At 31.9% G+C, this 20,736-nt stretch overlaps 1 protein-coding gene across 1 annotated transcript in view; it reads left to right on the forward strand.

Moving 5' to 3' along the window:
- LOC110992515 (thrombospondin type-1 domain-containing protein 7A-like) overlaps positions 1 to 20,736 on the forward strand; it is a 74,936-nt gene that overhangs the window by 11,007 nt on the left and 43,193 nt on the right. The window contains exon 2 of the mRNA XM_022258367.2: positions 17,039 to 17,133. Within this exon, the coding sequence (XP_022114059.2) occupies positions 17,040 to 17,133 (94 nt within the window). The 5' untranslated portion in view covers position 17,039. The remainder of the gene's footprint in view (positions 1 to 17,038; positions 17,134 to 20,736) is intronic.

A 20,736-nucleotide genomic window follows, 5' to 3' on the forward strand; every position in this document is an offset into this window, starting at 1 on the left:
ATTTATTCATGTCACTAACCATAACAATCTATGATATCAATATTTTTTTTTACCTACATATGCATAATAAAAAAATTATGAAAATAAAATTAAACGAAGAAAGAAAACGAAGGTTGTTTTAATTTTCTTTTCATAATTTTTTTGGCAGCATAGAGATAATTATAAAATTTTGACAAACCAACACAGTTTTACTGCAGGAGAAAACTTACTAAGAATATCTCAAATGTGATGGTTACTCCAACATAAAAATGAATAAACTGACTTTATAAAATATCTATAAAACACAATGTCTATGGTACAATTATCTGAACCTCCATTGTACGCAAGTGCATTGAATTCTCATTTCCGGGCTTATGGAAGTACATTGCATGGATTATTGAAATCCAGATACTACAAATGAGCTTGGAATTACGCCAGTGTATGAAAGAACCGATTGTTATGTGCTCTATACACTAGATACATTGTATTGGTTTGATGATCTCTGTGTTTATCAAAACGGAAAGTATTGTAAATTTTTAGAAGACAAACAATTGTTGGAACTTTTGTAAGCAACGATATTTCTTGGTACCATATTTATATGTTATCCGTCCTTTCTTTGCGTCAATAGTTTTCGAAAATGTTTTTATAAGACCAACAGATGGGGCAGAAGGCTTCCCTGATGTTAAGTGATACTGACGCCCATGGACACTCTCAATGCCTGAGGGCTCGCGAGTGCGTTGCCGGCCTTTTAAGAATTGGTACGCGCTAAAAGTTGAAGATTCATCCTCCCTCACACAACACAACACCGTTAATTTTTAATTATAAACCTAAAAGGGTGAAGTTAATTAAAGTAAGCCAAGTAAATGCAGGAATCTAATCCATTTCCCTATGTAATGAAATACGTCTAGATCATCAACGTGTGGTATCGATTTCAGGCGACAGTCGGGTAAACATATGAATATGTATATGAGGTCAGTGACATTGTGTCGTGCCAAATATCGTTTATGGGAAATGGCGGTGATACATTTATTTTTACGATTCATTTTAGTGACAAATTTATAGTTTTGTAAAGAAAAATGTATGTTCTACTGTTTGTAAAACAATGTAATAATATAGAATAAAGTTTTATTTATTATTATATGTATAGCTTATAAAATATATAGAAGGTGTGTTGCTTTTGCGCCTTTTTTTATACACTCTTGTCCTAGACACAAAACGTCGAAAGACAGACACAGCAGGACTCTACTCAAGATCTAAAAAGTTGTACTGATTTATTTTTAGTTTACAGTGAAAAAAAATGGTTTATTTATTTAAAACATCACATCGTATATGTATTTTGGTATGTTGCCGGCCTTTTAAGAATTGGTACGCGCTAAAAGTTGAAGATTCATCCTCCCTAACACAACACAACACCGGTAATTTTTAATTATAAACCTAAAAGGGTGAAGTTTATTAAAGTAAGCCAAGTAAATGCAGGAATCTAATCCATTTCCCTATGTAATGAAATACGTCTAGATCATATACAGTTACAATTATAAAAAACTATCAATATAAAATATTTAATTGATCAGCCTATAAATATATCAAACTCTAAAGATCTAACGATTATTATATTGTATTAACGAAGAAATCTGAGGTGTCTTTGGGTAGATATTTTTACAATAAATAGTATTTGTAAATCAATATAATAATGGATAGTCATTATTAGCTTTGTTTAATAGTTCTTTATTTCTTTGTGGTTTGGACGCAGTATCGTTTGAACCCGGTCTGTGCACCATATGTGTAGATAACTTTTGCTTTTAATTTTTATGAAAACGTTGTGAGCAAACTTGTCATTGTCAAATCATTGTGTATTTATACTTTAAAGACTTGATCAGCGACTGCACTTATAATATTATCAATGAATAAATATCAGATATCATCCTCAATATATCAGAAATCGATTAGTTAATATTAGGTATTGATGATCGAGAAAATAAATAGATCCAATGCGATAGCATGTTCAATTAGAAAATGAAGTGCAGCTTTGACGAAAAAAAGCTCAAAGGCATCAATAGGTTCGAAAGCTCATCAAGCCCTCAATAGAGCGGATGTTGTTTCCCCAACAGCTGAAGAGAAATCGAGCATCGTTGAACTCACTGACTTCCATACATCAAGCAATCGATGAGATGATTACGTGATTCAGTGAAAGGTAGTTTTATGCGTTTTTCATTTCGTATCATAACTACGACTAATTTAATTGTAGCAACGCCATCGCATATTTGTTTGATGATATTTCTAATACCAAAATGTTTGAATCTTGAACAAGTCCGTTTTCGCACCACGATTTTCTTCACCGCATTATGTGTGCTTAGAGAAAGAATTTCCCTCAATGTATAAGCGGCGTAGATCACAAACTTTGGCTTAAATAGGGCATGCTTACACACTGGACTATCAAAAAACCTCATCTTATATAAGACAACCTAAACTTATGCCCATATGAGGATATTTTCAGAATATGCTTTGCCTGGGTCCCGGCGGGAGACGTCAAGCCCACCAGAGTTAGTTAGATAAATAAAGTTAGACCTTTAAACCTTTTTAGGAAAGGGAGAGATGTTGTCTTCTCGGCCACAGATCTGCCTGATCCCCTGGTTGATACGTATAAAAGTTAACAGGCCTCTCAATAAGTGTTAGACCAGTATACTAGAGCGTTCAATATATTGTGCGTTTTTCAACAGATGGAGCCACAAACGAAAAGTCGATTTTATTTTTAACATATTTTGTCATTTTTTAAACACCAACTGACAAAATTTTAGCGTCTAAAGCTTAGTTATTTAAAAAAATGGAATCGGTTGAATACCGGGCAGTGATTAATTTCCTTCATTTTATAGGAAAAACGAACTAGTATGTATATAAGGCAATTTTGCCTTATATACATACAAGTTAAGAGAAGAAAGTTATTGTCAGAACTCAATATGTGAGAGAGGGAAATTGTTCGGGAACGCGGCATAGCAATAAAGCTCTGTTCCACACCTGGAGGGCTTAAAAAATGATAGACGTAACTGTGATGTGTTTCGTTTGATTGTGATTGATCAAAGAAATAGTGTCAATATTTGAACTGTACTGCTGACCAATGAGAATCAATGTACGTTGGTCTTTTATTTTTACCATCCTTACTATGTTGTTTAAATTGCTACTAGGACACATAACATAGATTACTTTTTAATTTTTATATAACTTTATGCAATTACAACTAACCTTGTTGAATACAATTAGACTTTGATTTAGCCTACTGTAGATAATTACTCTGGTTAGCCCGAAATTCAATTTGGACTTAAACTACCATTCTATATAGGTACACCCCGTAAAAGTTAACAGGGTGTATATAGAAGTTAACTATTCCATATGTGTTTATTTGTAAAAATCAATATTATTAAAATCTTTCCAGTTATTAATAACTAGAAATAAACAGTGTATATACTAATAGTAAATTTGTATACACATGTTTGACTGTAATGTAGTTTCCCAGTAGATCTTCAAAGTGTTGTTGGCCTATTGGTTTTAAGAAGCGTCTCTGAACCCTGGTGTCATAGGTTCGATCCCCAGCTGTCCACCAGAAATCCTTATATTTCTAATTTCACTACAACCTTTTAAGTCTTGGCTGAAGCCCTTCTAACCTTAATGGAGGTTGGTTGGTAACAGAAGACCTGACATCGAATCCCGTTAATATAGTATTTGCGTCCAGTTTTATGGCGGTTTCCACGGATAAAGAAGTCCACGCTAAATTGGTGGTTTAAAACTTCAATTACAAATTCATTCCAATTAACATTCGTAATAAATTTTACATACAATTTTCACCACATAGCTTCCATATATTGTGGAAATGTTAATATCGAATTGAACATCGTAAAATTTTACGCTCTCAGCTGCATACAGTGTATTGCTTAATACTATATTTATTTTTTTGTAATGTTGAAATAAAACTTTTTTAACGGATACACACGTGAATTTAGTACATTACTCGTTTCATCACATTTTGTAAATTAATAGTTATCGGATACATACAATACGTAGTGTTTGCAGAAATCCTGTTTGTTAGGAATATCTCTGAAACTTGTCTGCCACTGACTGGCATACACTCACTCCCAACTTTTTGTTTCGTGCGATACGACGATGAATGGTTAAATAAGCTTTTTACTTTACCAATCATGATAGTTGAGCGACCATAAATGTCTAGAGCTGGGCTCTTTTAAACGTTTCCAAATTCTATTATTTTTAGTCTATGTCAAACGTTCTTTAAATAGATCTTAAAATATGTATTCTTCAACGTGTCTCTTTAGTTACCTTGGTGGCTACCATGAACTGTCTTAAAAAGATTCAGTTGAAATGCAAGATTCAGTTAAAATGATACTCAGTATATAGGCTCGCAATTAGAGCTCATGGTATTGTACTGTATTGTATTAATAATGTCCACGGGTCACGTTTGCACATTTAAAAATAAATTTAGTATTTTGGTTATACAGCATGTGCGTTAACAACTGAACCATGAAACTAATAAATTGTAGGAAGGTTGCCCAAAATGTTGTGTTATATGGGTTTTTAAACTATAAAAAAAAACAAAAGAAACACATTTTGAAATATTTATGACAAACCTTAAGCTAAGTAAATACTAACATGCATTAACTAATTAACTAAACTTATAAACTAAAATTAACTTTAACTAATAGGTTATGGGCGCCAGGAGGATTTTTATACTTGGGTCATCCCACCAAAACCCGCTGTATTGTAGTAATTCATATGATACAGTTAATACATTCGACAAATCTTTAAGCATTAATGAAACACAATATCTCGTAGATAATAAGAAACTTTTGAGTATCTATGAGAAGGTTGAACAAAAGATAAAAGACGCACATAAAAAAAGTACAATTTACTATAATTTAAAATATAGAGAGGCTAAATTTAATGTGGGTGATACCGTTTGGAAAAGGAATAAATTTTTGTCTAACGCAGGAAAAAAATTTATGGCTAAATTGGCACCAAAGTTTGATAAAGCTATAATTGTTGAAAAATTATCAAATAATGTGTTTAGGTTGAATAACTGTTACGGCAAACCGTTAGGGGTTTGGCACGCTAAGGACTTAAAGCCATATTGGAATAGAGAGCAGCAGTTAAAGAAATGAAAATGTTTTATTTTTATTTTTATATATACCTTTTCATTTCTTTTGTATGTAGGGGGAATGTGATAGTAAGAGGGTAGGAACGAGAGGACAGACACGGTTAGTATTTGCCGATAATTGGACGTGTCGGTGACACAATTAATATTAACATTTTGGTTCTAGTGTTTTTACTGTGTTGAGGGGTATGTGTTTTTTTTATTATTATTATCTTGTGGCTTAATTTTATTTTAGTATTTGAAATGTTTTTTTGGTTTGTTTTTTTTAGCTTTATGAAATGCCCTCAAATTTAATATCCATAAAACAAATGTTTGGATGAAGTTGGTGTCACTGTGTTGTGAACACTCCTTTACAATACAGCGGGTTTTGGTGGGATGACCCAAGTATAAAAATCCTCCTGGCGCCCATAACCTATTAGTTAAAGTTAATTTTAGTTTATAAGTTTAGTTAATTAGTTAATGCATGTTAGTATTTACTTAGCTTAAGGTTTGTCATAAATATTTCAAAATGTGTTTCTTTTGTTTTTAAACTATAAAAAAAACACATACCCCTCAACACAGTAAAAACACTAGAACCAAAATGTTAATATTAATTGTGTCACCGACACGTCCAATTATCGGCAAATACTAACCGTGTCTGTCCTCTCGTTCCTACCCTCTTACTATCACAATGTGGTTTTGGATTTATAGTTAATTCTATATACGATTCCCGGGGAAGATAGTTAATCGTTGACAAATCTTCAGCATATGTTAAACTCGTAAAAGCGGGGCACCAAAGCTCAGATTAAATTTGTGTTTGATTTCAGTAGAATAAAAATGAAGTAAAGGTGTTTCTTTATATTGGCGAACGATTTTTGGAGATTATTCTCAATGTAAGAGATTTTATGACAACGATATAAAAATACTTATACAACTTAAAATGAATAAGATTTTATTGGTTCTGTTGTTATTGTGCACGGATTGCAGTTCAATTTATATAAAACGCATAATTTATAGGGATTATACAAAAAGCTCACCGCAAACGTGACGATTTAACAAAAACAGGGGTTTCCATTAATATCCAGCAAGCTCCGTGAATTTAATTAAAAGCAAACGTTGTCACTGGTATGTATACTCTGCTTTAATTTTTCGACTGTTTTTCATTTGACTTTTCCAGTCTGTTGACACGTTGAAGACAAAACAATGCTGCCTTTGTACTCAAAGATATTTAATTAAATACATTTTTGTTTATGTCTACTATTGCGTAGAAATAGGGATTTCAAATGAGATTTTGTTGAAAATAAACATTTATCAATAGCAATACCTAGCCTGATATTTTGTATACAAATCCATAGATTCAGACACAGTACCATTGAAAATATTGCTTTTGATTAGTATCACTGAAGTTTATCATCCACATTTCGCAGCACACAAATTAAAAGATAAACATGTTTTTTTATGGTTTATATATAGCATACCTAGATAACATTCGCCAACAACATACAATAAATTTAAATTAAATTATTTTAATTGGGCAGAATAATACAGTATTGTTTCTTTAACTTATAGAAGAAATCTGATATATTTGAGCATAGGGGGCGGTTTATAGCACATTGTAGTCAACAAATAAGTGTTTATTTGTTGACTACAATTTGCTATAAACTGCAATTAAAAAAAACTGGTACCTAAACGAAAAGGACCTTAGTTGTCCTTAGGGGCCCGTTTAATTTTGCAAATGAGTTTATTACAAAGCCGCGGTATGCTCGACGCATGTTGTCACAAGATGGCCGTCTCGCTTCCATCGGGGCGAAGCTTTAAAGTCATAGATTAAATTAATTATATCATTGTTGGCAAATAAATACTATGCATCATTATTTATCAAGTAGGCGGATCCTGTCAAATTAAAATACGCTTGCTTTACGTCTACTATCTATATGAATAATAATAATAATACAAATCAAATAATGTTAATATTTAATATAGTGGCGCCACCATCCTTTGTAGATGATGGCTTTGTTTTTCTAGATTTGTTTCAATATATTTTTTTTATTAACTTTAAAGGAAGGAGGAGGTTATTCATTCTACGTGTTATTTACGTTTTTATAGTGTGGTCATGAAGTTTCTATGCAAAAATTAAAGATTTTTGTTAAAATTTTCTATTTTCGTATTTATAAACGCGGGAGGTCACGCAAAATGAAAACAATACAAGAAACATCAACTAAGGTGTGACCTCTGCAATAGACACGGGCCGGCATGCAAATTTGTTCACGTTGATTTGCTCTACCATACGTGCGCAGTTAACACTCGCACATATTCGTAGAATGGAAGGGCACGGCAGGGTTTAGATTTGACGACCAGGATTGAGAAATGAATTAATCGCTTTTTATACAAATACCCTGCCATTAGTGTAGTATTAACTAGTAGTAGTAATGTGGGCTCAGTTTCCGAACTGAGAAGCACATAGTTATTCGTTCATTAATTTTGAAATGAAATGAAATACGTTTATTTGGATCATAAGATCATCATGGTATCACTTATTCCACATTCTAAATTGTTAAAAGGTGTATAATTAAAAATTTGTTATGACTTTGGTAGTTGTACGATTACAATTTACAAGGTACAACGAATAGTAATGTGTAAATTGTAATTAGAATTTATTTAAACCGTATGAATAATTTCTTAAGGCTTTTCGTTGTCATTAGATTAAGGACAAAGGAGTAGTTGATAGATGAATATGTCTAAAAATACGTAAATGTTAATGCCCCTAAATAATACGATAATATTTGTGGTATAATGATTACCTATGTGTTACCGTTTAGTTCAAATGGCTCACAGTCATATGTAACATCGATGCCATATCGATTGTAAAGACTCTTTATAGTTGCAATTAAAAATTTAAATATCGCATATAATTTTATGTATTTGCACCACAGGCCAGCTAGCTTACAGCATACATCTAGTGTATCGTCAGTGCGTCTTTAAAACCCTCAAGAAAAGATAGTAAATATATTTGTAGTCTTTGTATTGGTCAAGAACTGTGACCTTATTCTAAGTATATATTTTTTAATAATAATTATTATTATGGAATAAGACGTTCGAATATATAATATATCAAACGAATATGTCGTTAATACGGAAGATCAATTGTCAAACATACGTTGACATTTAAATGAAGCCATCAAAGAGTTTTTAATGTCACAACCGTTTTGCCTTTATTTTGCTCTCGAATAGTGAATAGCTATCACGTAGCTGAATGCCGCTCGATTCTCTTCTGACAGTATTGCAACTCTAAATTTTCCAATATCCAGATATTCGAAGCTAGTGAATTTATGTTCGACCTAAACTATAAAATGAAAGGCGCTTCATCGCTAGTTTATTGATTTTTCTCTGTTATAAATATGCGTAATTGGCCATTTTACTGTTAAGCATCTTCAACCCCTATATTGAGTTACATATATCTTGTGGCTATATGAGTATTTGAGATTTCGACACATATGCGAATGTGTTTATTTTTACATTATTATACACAGAAAAGAAATCATGACCTGCCAGACCTGAATGTTCAAACCTTTTACTTATTCTGAAACAACAGTGAAAAAAAACGATATTTAAATATATTGATTACATACGGAACACTATTATTACACAATAGCTAATAAGCTATTTCTTAACACAAATTCAATTTAAAATACGGTAAATTATAATTATTTAATGTCTCTGTTATTCTCAAATAATAATAATAATTATTTATTTATTTTTCTCCCTTAAACATTAACAATCATAATTAATAATACAGTGACAGTATTGGGAGACTGGTTTCCAAACTAGGTAAGAACCTGTGATATGGATAACCAGGCTTCCATTCCATAGCAAGTCATATACATAACAAAATGGAAGTTTGTAAGTGATTGTGTATGTGAGTGTGTGTGTATTTGTGTGTGAAAGTGGGGAAGGGTACGCATGCGTGTGTTAGTGAGTGTTAAAGGGTGTGTGTGGACATGACTAAGAACATATTATGTGAAAATTATTTTATTACATCTAGTAGTAGTAGTATATTATGTTAATTATACACTTGAGTCTTTAGACATATCATACAAAACAAATACTGTTTTCTTTAACCTGATCAAAATGAAAAAGATGCTTAAAAAATTGTTCGTAATGTTAATAAGCACTAAGTGCAGTTTGCACTCTTCGTTGTACCGTATAATCGCACAATTACCAAAGTCATGACAAATTTATGAACCATTCAAACATGATAAAAATGCTCAGATAACAATGACCGTTAAGAAGTTACAATATTCCGTTATGAAGGTAACGCATTATCATGGTCATTAATAATATTAACGAACGAGTGAATATAGATTTAATTTTAAAAATGCTTGTTGCATTCTCGTGCTTATAACGTGTGTCCAGCCACACTTAATACATAGATGTGATTTAAAAAAAAGATATTTGTAAAAATCAACTACTATTCAACAAAATTAAAGCAGTGTGTGCAAAAACCCAGCATTTGACTGACGGCTATAGACTTTCTGTCTATGTGCGCATCTAACATTTCTCTTGTACGGTAAAGTAAAACTTCTTGAAGAAAACGAAAACATCATGTCTCAAATGCAAAAAATCTATACCCTATGTCAGACATGAGACAGTCCATCTACTTGTCTTTGGAATAAAAATTTATCAAAGAAATGGATGCAAAACCAATGCCAAGACACATTTAAGGTTTTAGCGCCACTGGATTACCGTATTCCTAAACGAAAATTCTAAATAGGCCGCAATACATTTATTGTACGTTTCTTAAAATCAGCAGTGCGGCCACGCCCTTAATCGAATTAAGTAGTCTATGTCCACGGTATACAATCAAACTAAGCCAATATAAGTTAGGGATAGTTCTGTGAACCAATCTTGGGAGAGATTTGATTACTTTAATTAAACTTCTGTTTTGAATGTGTGCCAAATGAGTGCGTGTAATTAACGAGAGATGCGTTCATGCGAATGTCGTTAGGATTGGTTTCATTAGAGCGTTAATGTGTCCAAGTTTGAAGATATATTTCCGTTTATATGAAATTATAATACAAATAATTGCAATAAGAGACAATATTTTCAAAATTACGATACGATTTATTGCTTGGCTGATCTTAAATATCGTTTTATTGGTGCCCAGCTGAGCTTCTAACGCACGTCTTCAAGGCCAGAAATCACACGTTTAATAGTCTAACACTGACTTCACTTAATGTCTTATAACTTACATAAATTGCTAAATAATTCATTCCCTAGGTCCAAAAGTCAGGATTTTTTTTCCGAATTCCTTCTGCCTAAACTAACCTAGGCAGGCACCTCTCGTTCGACTTCTAATGGATTGATCACAACTTATCTGGAGCTGGATATATTCGGTAGTGGGCTAAATCTGCTTGTATATTTTTTTTGTGTTAGGAACAAGTCAACATGTCTCAATGTGAGCGAAACAATTCCAAGAATCTTTGAAAGAGGAGTGAACCTTTTTACATAGTAGTCTACACTACATTAAACAAAACACTAAGCATCTACATCTATAGTTTAATAGTTAGAAGAACTAGTTCCAAGCAATTTAGTTTTACGCTCCGCGCTATCTCGAAGCATTAATAGTTATGTGCAGCGAGTTTCCAGTTTGTTACTACCACGTGCACATTTCCATTTTTATCGTGGAATTTAAGGACTTTGTACGATATATGTTGACTTTGTTGAGCTCGATTTAGAATAACCGTTATCTAATATATCTAGAACATTAGTGCCCGCTCATTGTTTACGATCTTGTTCACTGATGGGACACCTGGTACTTTGTGAATCTACCCCAGTACATTACCCCTGGATCAAATGTGGCTGAATTTAAAGTAATATATAATTAAATATTACGGATATTATTGGATTATTACGGATGCGTTGACTGAAAGGTTTCTAGATTTTTCCACAAGTAACGGCCGTTTCAGAAGATCTGTCACATATTTCTGAATGTGAAGATGATGAAGATCTGTAATTTGCAAGTTACTCTCGTATCCAGATGATTTATTTAAAAATAGACTTATGTATTTTATTTAAAATGTAGTATATTAGTTGCGTACTGTTTCAAACAGCATTGAAATTGCTTGTCATCACCGTATTGCCAAAGAATTATTAAAAATATTTATGACTGTACTTTGGAGTACTTCATTATTATTTCAAATTCTCGCAATCTTCCTCTTTTATAAGGTCTACTTATGTGTGCTTTAATCTTGATTGTAACTTTATAAACCATTGCCTAGGGTATCTGATACTGTATTGTGTGTTTAATTTAGTCTATTTTTTATTTCATGCTGTTTCCTTGTAGTGGGAGGCTTTTTAATACAGTATTTTCCTAAGTTTGACATGTATGTACGTGATAATATTGAAATGTATTAATATTTGATGATCTGTTCAGACTACCAAGAAATTTAGCAGACCTGGTCTTAAATTTAGCATGTTTGTCCACAATTTTTAGAAATCTTTTTAGGGTGCAGTTCAAGGTATATACAAAATATTATTAGGATTTATTAATAAACACTGTACAAATTCAAACACCCAGTAAAAATATTGCTTTATTTAATAAAATCTTATTAAAGCAATTAGCCATAACGACGCTTTTAATACATGCTCGCATATTTTACGCAATATTGAACGAAATAAATAGCCTATAAGCTGAAATGACCCAATTTTGTCCCCGAAAGATAAAGCTTATCGATAAAACAACGTGCGACCTTTCTTAGGGATCGTAATTTTGAGGCTTTTCATCCGTTGTAACGGCGACAACTTTTCAGAAAACATTTCCTTTCTCAACTATTTTCCATCCCTTCAACTATGTAATAATATAATAATAAAATATTCCTGTTGATGAACTGTGCTGGCCTAGGGTACGCATTTAGCACGGTATACGCTAAAGAAAATGGTTGGTAATGGGCAAGTCAGCCACCTGTGCCTGACACACGTCTTCGCCTTTTCGTATCTTAGGCAAGCCGGTATCACGAAGTTTTCCTATGCACCTTACTAGCGAATAGTATATACGCACATAGAAAGTTAAGATGCACCGGGATCGAATATATAACCTCAGGGATGAGAGACGCACGCTGAAGCCAATACTGCTCTTCAATATAATCTATAATATGACAATAATTAAGTTTATAAGAAACTAATTTAATTATAATTCAACCAGATGATATGTTTAATTAAAAACATTTAATAATAACGTTACCTTTATTATTAAATATTATAACAATTCTTGATGATAACTATAAATTTAAATCAGAAAAATTAGAGCAGTATTTGCGCAGTAGTCAAACAAGTCATAAACCCTGGTGGTATTCGTATTCTTGCAGTAATGTATGATACTAATCTGATGTTTTTTTCATAAAGTGGGTGGAGAAATCTGATACCCGAGAATCTTAAGATTATTTTACGTCATATATGTTAAATAAACTGCAGACTACAGTTTTTCTACAAAAACTATTATGTAACTGATTGCATAGTGATATAGCACCTTTTAAACCTATATTCAGTCGTCATTCTGAAACAATTCACGTGGCCCTTTAGATAATGAGGCTGTTGACCCTATTCACGTTTCTACTCGTTATGGAAAGACAAATGATCCTTGCTAAATATTTTCATCTTTTACATTTATTATCTAAAATTTCATATTTTATATTTCTGTTTCGCAGTACGGTAATGACTAATAATTTATATGCTGTTTGCAATAGTAAGATGTAGTAATTACAACAACAAAAAATAAAGATAATAATAAAAATTTCTTTATTTGACTCAATAACATACATTACATTTTGTATTTTCTAAAGGATGTTAACATACACTAGACAACAAATCGTTGAGATACAATCACAAGATTCTAGGTACCTATCCGTTTCGTGATATGTTTTCCTTCACTGCGACTCCATACATAACAAGTATAATAAATGAATAATTCTGGTTTTTATTTATTTTCCTATTTTTCTCTCATTCAAAACAACAAACAAACAAACAAAAATATCTTTATTCATATAGGTAAACAAGTACACTCATGAATGTCAAAATACATATATAATATAGTTGTGTAGATCTTTTTATACGAAACCTACCTACCCATCTTAGTATATAGTAGTGTATTTAATATGTAAATTTTATTAAAAAAAACGATTTTAGTAATACTTTAACTTGAATAGCATAATAGTATATATTTAACCTAAATTTAGTTAAGTTACATAACTCCTCTCAAAAGAATCAAGTATAAATATTATACAGAACCCACAATAATACTCAACACAAGGTACATTAAACGCTCTAACAGCTTATTAAAATCTTTTTACACAAAAGAAATGCCTGTAACTGTAGCCCGCAGTTAACTTGTATAATAACTACTTCAGTTTGTCGAAAACTAATTTCACGCTTCTTGGTAAGAAGTTAGTGAACGTAGCCAATGTTTTGCTACATTTATCAAATTCTGACTTCACACTGGACGCAAATTTCAATTCAATTTCAAAAAGTCTTTATTCAATTCTCAACAACAATTAAAAGTGCTACATGTCCAGTGTACATTATTTCCTGGAATGTAACAAACTTATAACCAAACACATTTTTTTTAAAAGCCGTATAAAAACTTATAAGAAAAAACAGATAAAGACTAAAGTTACAATTTTTCGAAGTTTAACATTATTAAGAAGGTAAACTGGGAACTATGCAATCTTTAGATGTCATTTGCATTTTTGACATAAAATGTCTTTGTTAAAATGACATAAAATTTTTGACTGGACGCAAATTGGGCTAGACTTCACGTTTTTAATATACCGTTATAAAGTAAGTGAGCAATATTGGCTTAGCTGCTTCAGTGTGCACTCAACCCCTGAGGTCGTAGGTTCAATCCCCGGCTGGGCATCTTAACTTTCTGACTATGTGCGCATATACTTATCGCTAGAACGGTGGAGGAAAACATCGTGAGGGAACCGGCTTGCTTTAGACCAAAAAATTGGACGTGTGTCAGGCACATTTGGCTGACACACGTCACTTGTGTATTTAAATTTACAAATGATCATGAAACAGATATAGAAATCTGAGGCCCAGACCTAAAAAGGTTGTGGTGCCACTGATTTATTTTTAGTTTTAAGTTTTTTCTATAATATAACCAATATTTTTCAAAATTCGTAAGATCGACCAAGTGAGCATGAACCAAATAGGGTTCATTTTTCAAGCTGAGGTCGTGTTTTCAAATCACGGCAGTGCACAAATTAATCTATGTTTCTATGTGCGCAATTTGCATTAGCTTCTAGCTCTTGTAAGGGATAACATCTCATAGAAGACGGTTTGTTCACCATTTGAATTATTTCAGCATTAGATCCCTATGTTATCCTTGATGAACAAAAGCTATATAGAATTCTGTAATACTCCAAAGATTTCTAAAGAATAATCTTTGTTCGTAATCAAGGCTATTTTAAAAAATTAAAAACACTATATAAATAAAGTATGTCTTTAGTAAGGTGTGAAATTATATACCCGAACATTGAACGCACTTCGTTTTCGCCCCAAACTTTAGACATTATACAAGAGGTTTCGAGTGACCCATTTTACCTTATGGGCGCTTGAATAATCACTATTCCTCTATAGATGGCTATGAATAAGTTTCTTGTGCCTTTGACTACAGTTGTGGGCGTAACAATGTATTTTTCTAGGGCGGATGATAAAATCTTGCTTTGAAAGATTCCATTTAGATTTGTTGTTATCCATCTTATATAACCAGTCATGGTTCTTTATGTTCTTTGAAAAGGAAAACTTCAATCACTTTATTAAATGTATTAAAACATTTATAGGTTTTTTTAACAATTCCATCGATGTATTTAAGCAAAACTAAGCATGTGTTAGGCCCTTATATTGTAGGCGTGTGTTCATAACTTTGCCCTTCTTTTAAGTTTTTGTGTCATCTTAACAAATACGAAGATAATTGTTCTATAAATGTTAATAATATATTTTGTAGCGAATCACATTTATTTCTGTTATTTTACTTCAGATATTTAACATCTCTTGAATATTTTGCCGTTAATTACTACCAGAAAAATCCCGACGTGCTGAAGTATAACATACATACATATATGACTGTTCTACGAATGTACGAATGACGTCCATAAAAGTGTTTCATGCCATTAATAACAGTAATACTAGGAATCCAAAGATTTATTTTATGTGAAATTAAATGTAGTGCATTTGAGGTAATTTTCTACAAGAAGGAATCCCAGTCTGTGTAGTCAGAACAATGCAATTTCAACGGAAACTGTTGTATAAATCTAGCAACAGTGTCACGGTTGCAATGTTAAATTCATTGCAAGTTGCACGGGGATGCAAGGAATAATTGGCCCCCATTCTTTCCTACATTGTGCCTGAGATTGGTTTTAATAATACACAAGAAACTCTGGACCTAGATTTACTGAATATCCTATTTTAAAACACAATGTTCCTTTGTTCTCTTGTAGTAACTGTATGTACTTAAATAACTTGAAATGGTAACAATAAATGATAGATTTCATATGAAACGCTATTAACAAACCTAAGATGACCGAAAATTTAAGACAATTCGGAAAGGATATTATGGGCATTTTGTTTCATACGTACCAGATATTTATACATATATTATGCTAGAACACTTAAATTTGATTCACTTTACATATCTAAACCGCAAAATAATTAAGTATTGTCCCAGCTACGTACTCTATGATTTTGCTACGAAATGATTAATTTGGTACAACAACACGCAACTGAAGGAGGTATCTTTTAAATTCAGTGAAGAGTTTACCTATACTAAACTGAATTCGTATTGTTAAATGTAATATACATTTATTATTATTTTGTTATATCTATGTTTCCTTTTTTAAGACAGTGCAAAACAGGTACAAAGATAAATTTTAATTGTATTTTTTAATAAAACAAATCAAGGGAATGCATAGTATTTTTTTAGAAATCCATTTTTAAAGAACGACAAATAATAATCACATTCGATAAATACTATTTAAACCCATTCTTTTTGTTGAATTAGTTGGGTCAAATGAAAACTTCATAACTCAATGCCACCAACGCTTCACTTCAAAAATGCACTTTTGGTAATAGCAATATTTATTAATAATTCGGTTGTATGCTGAAATATTAATATACTTTCGGAAAATTTATTCTCTATAACATTTCAATAAGCGGCTTAAAAGTTTCCATAATCCACATTCTCTTTGTCCGTTAATAGTGCAGACTGTACGCCCACCTATATTTGTGTTCGCAAATTTATTGGAGCACCCGCCTCAGTACTTTCATATTATACAAATACAATCTACGTTATAACTATAAATATACCAGCGTTCAATAACACTCCCAGCCACTCACATCCATGCAGCTATGTATCTGGCCAATATGCTATATATTAGTAATAGCGATATTCCTATCTATAGGCTAATTCCTTCAGTAGTTAAACGTCTGGATCCTAAGTCAGGTCATGACTTCAAGCAACTATGCACCTTAAGACACCTTTAAGGAAAGCAGCAGTTGTACTACTTGTCATCCGCCAACACAAACTTTGTACTTTGATAGATATTATTGTAAAAATCAAAATTCAAAGTCAAAATCATTTATTCATTTAGGTAACACAATGTACACTTATGAACGGAAATAAAGAAATATATATTTACTGCTTCCAATTTTACATTTAGCGCCAGTTTTTAAAGGTGTACGGACGGACGGACGAGAAGAATTGACAAAACTCTGCGCCACTCTGTATATACTGTTGATAACTGATTGTTGATGTAGATATATTAAAATTAATAACTTGATAAGTATTAACATAGCTTTCTGAAGACTATTTTGGTACACAATTGTTTAGACACTGGATATTTAAAATAATATTGAAATAATTGTTAACAGAATGGCGGGCCAGATGTTGGTGATACTCGTTGCTATAGCAACGGTGGTTGCCGACGAAGCCTCCGACCCTAAAGGACTTCTCGAAACAGCCTCTGGTAAGTGGTGTGGTTTACTAAAAAACTATAGATTATTGATTAGCTCTGTCGAAGCGAGACAAGGTGCGTTAATATATACTAATAAAAAATTGTAAACAATTTAAAAAAAAATATTTTTGCTAATTGAAACATACGATTGATTTAGCTCGTTGTTTTCTTCTAAACTTAAGATTTATATGTCCTAGTTAAACTATCTAAAAGCGAGATGATCTTTTACAAATACATATTTAAACTTATGTTTTTTACGCTCAAAAACTTTAAAGATTACTACGTATATTGGTATATTATACCTTCCAGTATAAGACTTGTAATTTTAATAAAACTTACTGAAAACGGATATATAAACGAATTTATTACATTATTTACATCAATGACAATATTCATGTGCCAAAACTAAAAATAAAATTATATTCATGTTACACGAAATAATCTTGCAAATAACATCACAAGGCGCGAGTGAGGGGATGTGATAAGACTTGGCACGAACCTCGTTACTTTTATTTTCTCGAAAATTCTCTTAATATTAAGTGTACAGTACAGTAGCGAATTTATTTAATAGACTCTGCGATGGATTAGGATGAAAATCTTTTGTCTTCAAGGTATTCATAGATAAACGTGAATTCGTAGACTTAAATGAATAAGTTGGCGTTATCAGCGTGAGAAATGTATTTTATAATTTATATTTAACTGGGTTTAGTGATTGTAGATTTCCTTTTTATGGAAAAGGAGGCAAACGGGCTCCTGTCCTGATGTGAAATACCACCGCCCATCGACACGTTAAGCTAATTGAAACGGTCTTTTCTTGAAGGACCTTAAGTTGATTTGGCTCGGAAATACTTCATTTGGAAGCTGATTCCACATAGTGATGGTACGTGGCAAAAGCATAAAGCATATATAAACTACTATAGTATTATAATATTATTTAGTACTTTTTATAATATTATTTGATAGATGCTTTGAAACTGTATTTGTTTCACAATATGGCCAAATTATGGCCTATTTCACAATCATTTCGGTGTTCCAACATATATTATACATTTTAAATTATAATCGTGAGTTAGTGATTTTGACAGTTGGATACTGGATTTGCCAAAGATTTAGTATTTATAAAAAAACTTAATAACGTTCCGTAGTATATGCTATATAGACACGCTTACAGCTCGTAAATCGGTGTAATATAATATCTCGATGACAAACAGGAGGGGGGTGTTACTCAAGAGGAATTCATTAAAGGGTCCCACCCTCGCGGTGTGAGGTTCACAATCGTCTTTGATGTACACGCTTCATAACGCTAATATGATTTCCTTTTGATTAAGTTATTTTCTTGCGCAGACCAGAGTTTACAGTATGTATATCGAATTCTCTATACAAATTCATCCAGAGTATTTTGGAATCTTTTTACTTTTGTTGCAGTTTCTTACGAATAGCTTGTATACTATACAGTTTCTTGCCATTTCTATTCGCACACTTTACTTCCTTGATTCTGGAAGTGGTTAATGAAAATTTATTAATTTTTACGTTTATAAGTACATAGACTACCTAAAAAAAAGCACTAGTGAACGAGTGCGCTATTTCTTTATATTCTAGTCCATAAGAAATTCCATCGTAATGAAATCGGCATACATTTGAACGATGGAGGCTTGTTAGGCAGAGTTTGTTTTTAAATAATATAATAGGTTCTAAGTAAGCCTCGGGAAACTGCAGGAGAACAAGACAGCTGCATAGTAACAGGAACAATAAATGTATTCTATGCGAAATGTTGTTTTAATATAATTTACGATACGAAGTAAATATTATACCCAAAATTAATATCACCTAAATGGAAAATGATTTTAATTATGTTTTAAGTAAATAGATGGCTGTTATACTTGTAAAGTAAATTTACTCTTCGACATAAAGTTATCACCTTACATCGTATCATATCGTATGTGTAATTAATTTCTTACTATACATTTGTATAGACAATAATGAAATACATAAACCATTTTTTTGTCAACCCTCAATAGTTCATTCATCGTAACATAATGGAAAAAGTTAATACATTTTAAAATAACGCGAAATAAGTTTTACAATGTTTTGTTTGATCCGTCGATTTTCACCACAGCGTAAACATAATATTACAGAAAAATGTCATTGATGTTCTCTGTTTAGACTAATTTTTTATTACTAATACATCAACCAAGGGCATATAGATACATACATACAAGGACCCTGTAAGATTCCCGGTTCAGATACAATCAAGTCTCAAGATCGCTACGGGCCTTCCGAAGTACTAAGAGGACTTGATATTTTAATAACAGGCACAGTCTACTGCCAAGCATTACTCAAGATCGATCTTCACTCCCTGAATGAGAAGGAAGCGAAATTTATGTATGTAATAAAATAATGTATCAAAGTAGACAAACAAATTCCAAAGGGGAAATCAAGTTGGAATGCCATTTTATTTAGCTATTTCGTAGTAGTGCTACAGTGCCAAATTACAATTTAAACTAAAGTGACCAACTCATTTACTGAGTTTTGTAATATTCTTTGCACAAACCGTACTCTTTTCAAATCATGTACTCTGAAAGTACTTATGTAAAATTTCTTTATGTTATGGATATCGGTGAGTTTTGGCCAAAACGCGATCTTCTGAATGTAAAGACACATTGGATGATAAGATACCTGACAGATCTAGGATATCCACGAAATTAAAGTTTAGTTAGAAGGTGGGAGCAATCAATGATTCTTAAATATCGGATTCTTAAAAATGCCAACGACATATCAATTACATGTAAACATTAAGAAAATTGGCATGATATACAAATCTGTTTTTAATGGACACAAATTGCGAAAAAACCTTGTTTGTAATCGCCTTATTATTATATATTTGAATAATGTCATATCTGCCGCAAATGTTTTTGTCTAACTCCCCAAAGCGACTTAATACAACGTGAATGTATTAAATAAACCAAGTAAATAACAAAGGAGATCATTAAATAGCTAACTTTTAGTTAATGTAAAGGCTAGAATAAATTAGGGACATTTATATGCAAAGAGAACACTCATTTATTATTCTTGTCACATTTCTGTAGCATTCATTTCTTGACACTTTTACAGATATGCGTGCTTTATTTACATAGTATGCTAATTATTTAACAACCACTGATTTTGGAACGCCTTTGTTAAGTCGTAGATTCGATTACCGGCCAGGTAATAATTAATTTTAGTTAAATAAATGGTATTGTTGTATAAAAAAGACATAAATGTCACTTACATAAGAATAATACTTTAGATTAACATTACATTACATCGTTTTTAAAATAATCAAAAGAGAAAGATAGCCGTACATGCAATAAACTTAAAAGTAATAGTGATCAAAGAAATATGAATTAAAAGTAATTATAAGAAATGAATTTAAAAGTAATTTTGTCTAACATATTCACTTAGCTTCGATTTGAATTAATTGAAAGAAGTAATATTTTATATATTTTTGGGCAGTTTATTATACAACTGTGCGCCTTCGTAGGTAAAATTTTTTTTGCCCTAGTTCTGACGTATTTAGATAAAGCAAGATAACTCGTTCGACGCATACTATGAGTCACACGTTTGGTTTGGTTAGAG

The sequence above is a fragment of the Pieris rapae genome, chromosome 17 (assembly GCF_905147795.1).
Source record: "Pieris rapae chromosome 17, ilPieRapa1.1, whole genome shotgun sequence".
Classification (NCBI taxonomy): domain Eukaryota; kingdom Metazoa; phylum Arthropoda; class Insecta; order Lepidoptera; family Pieridae; genus Pieris; species Pieris rapae.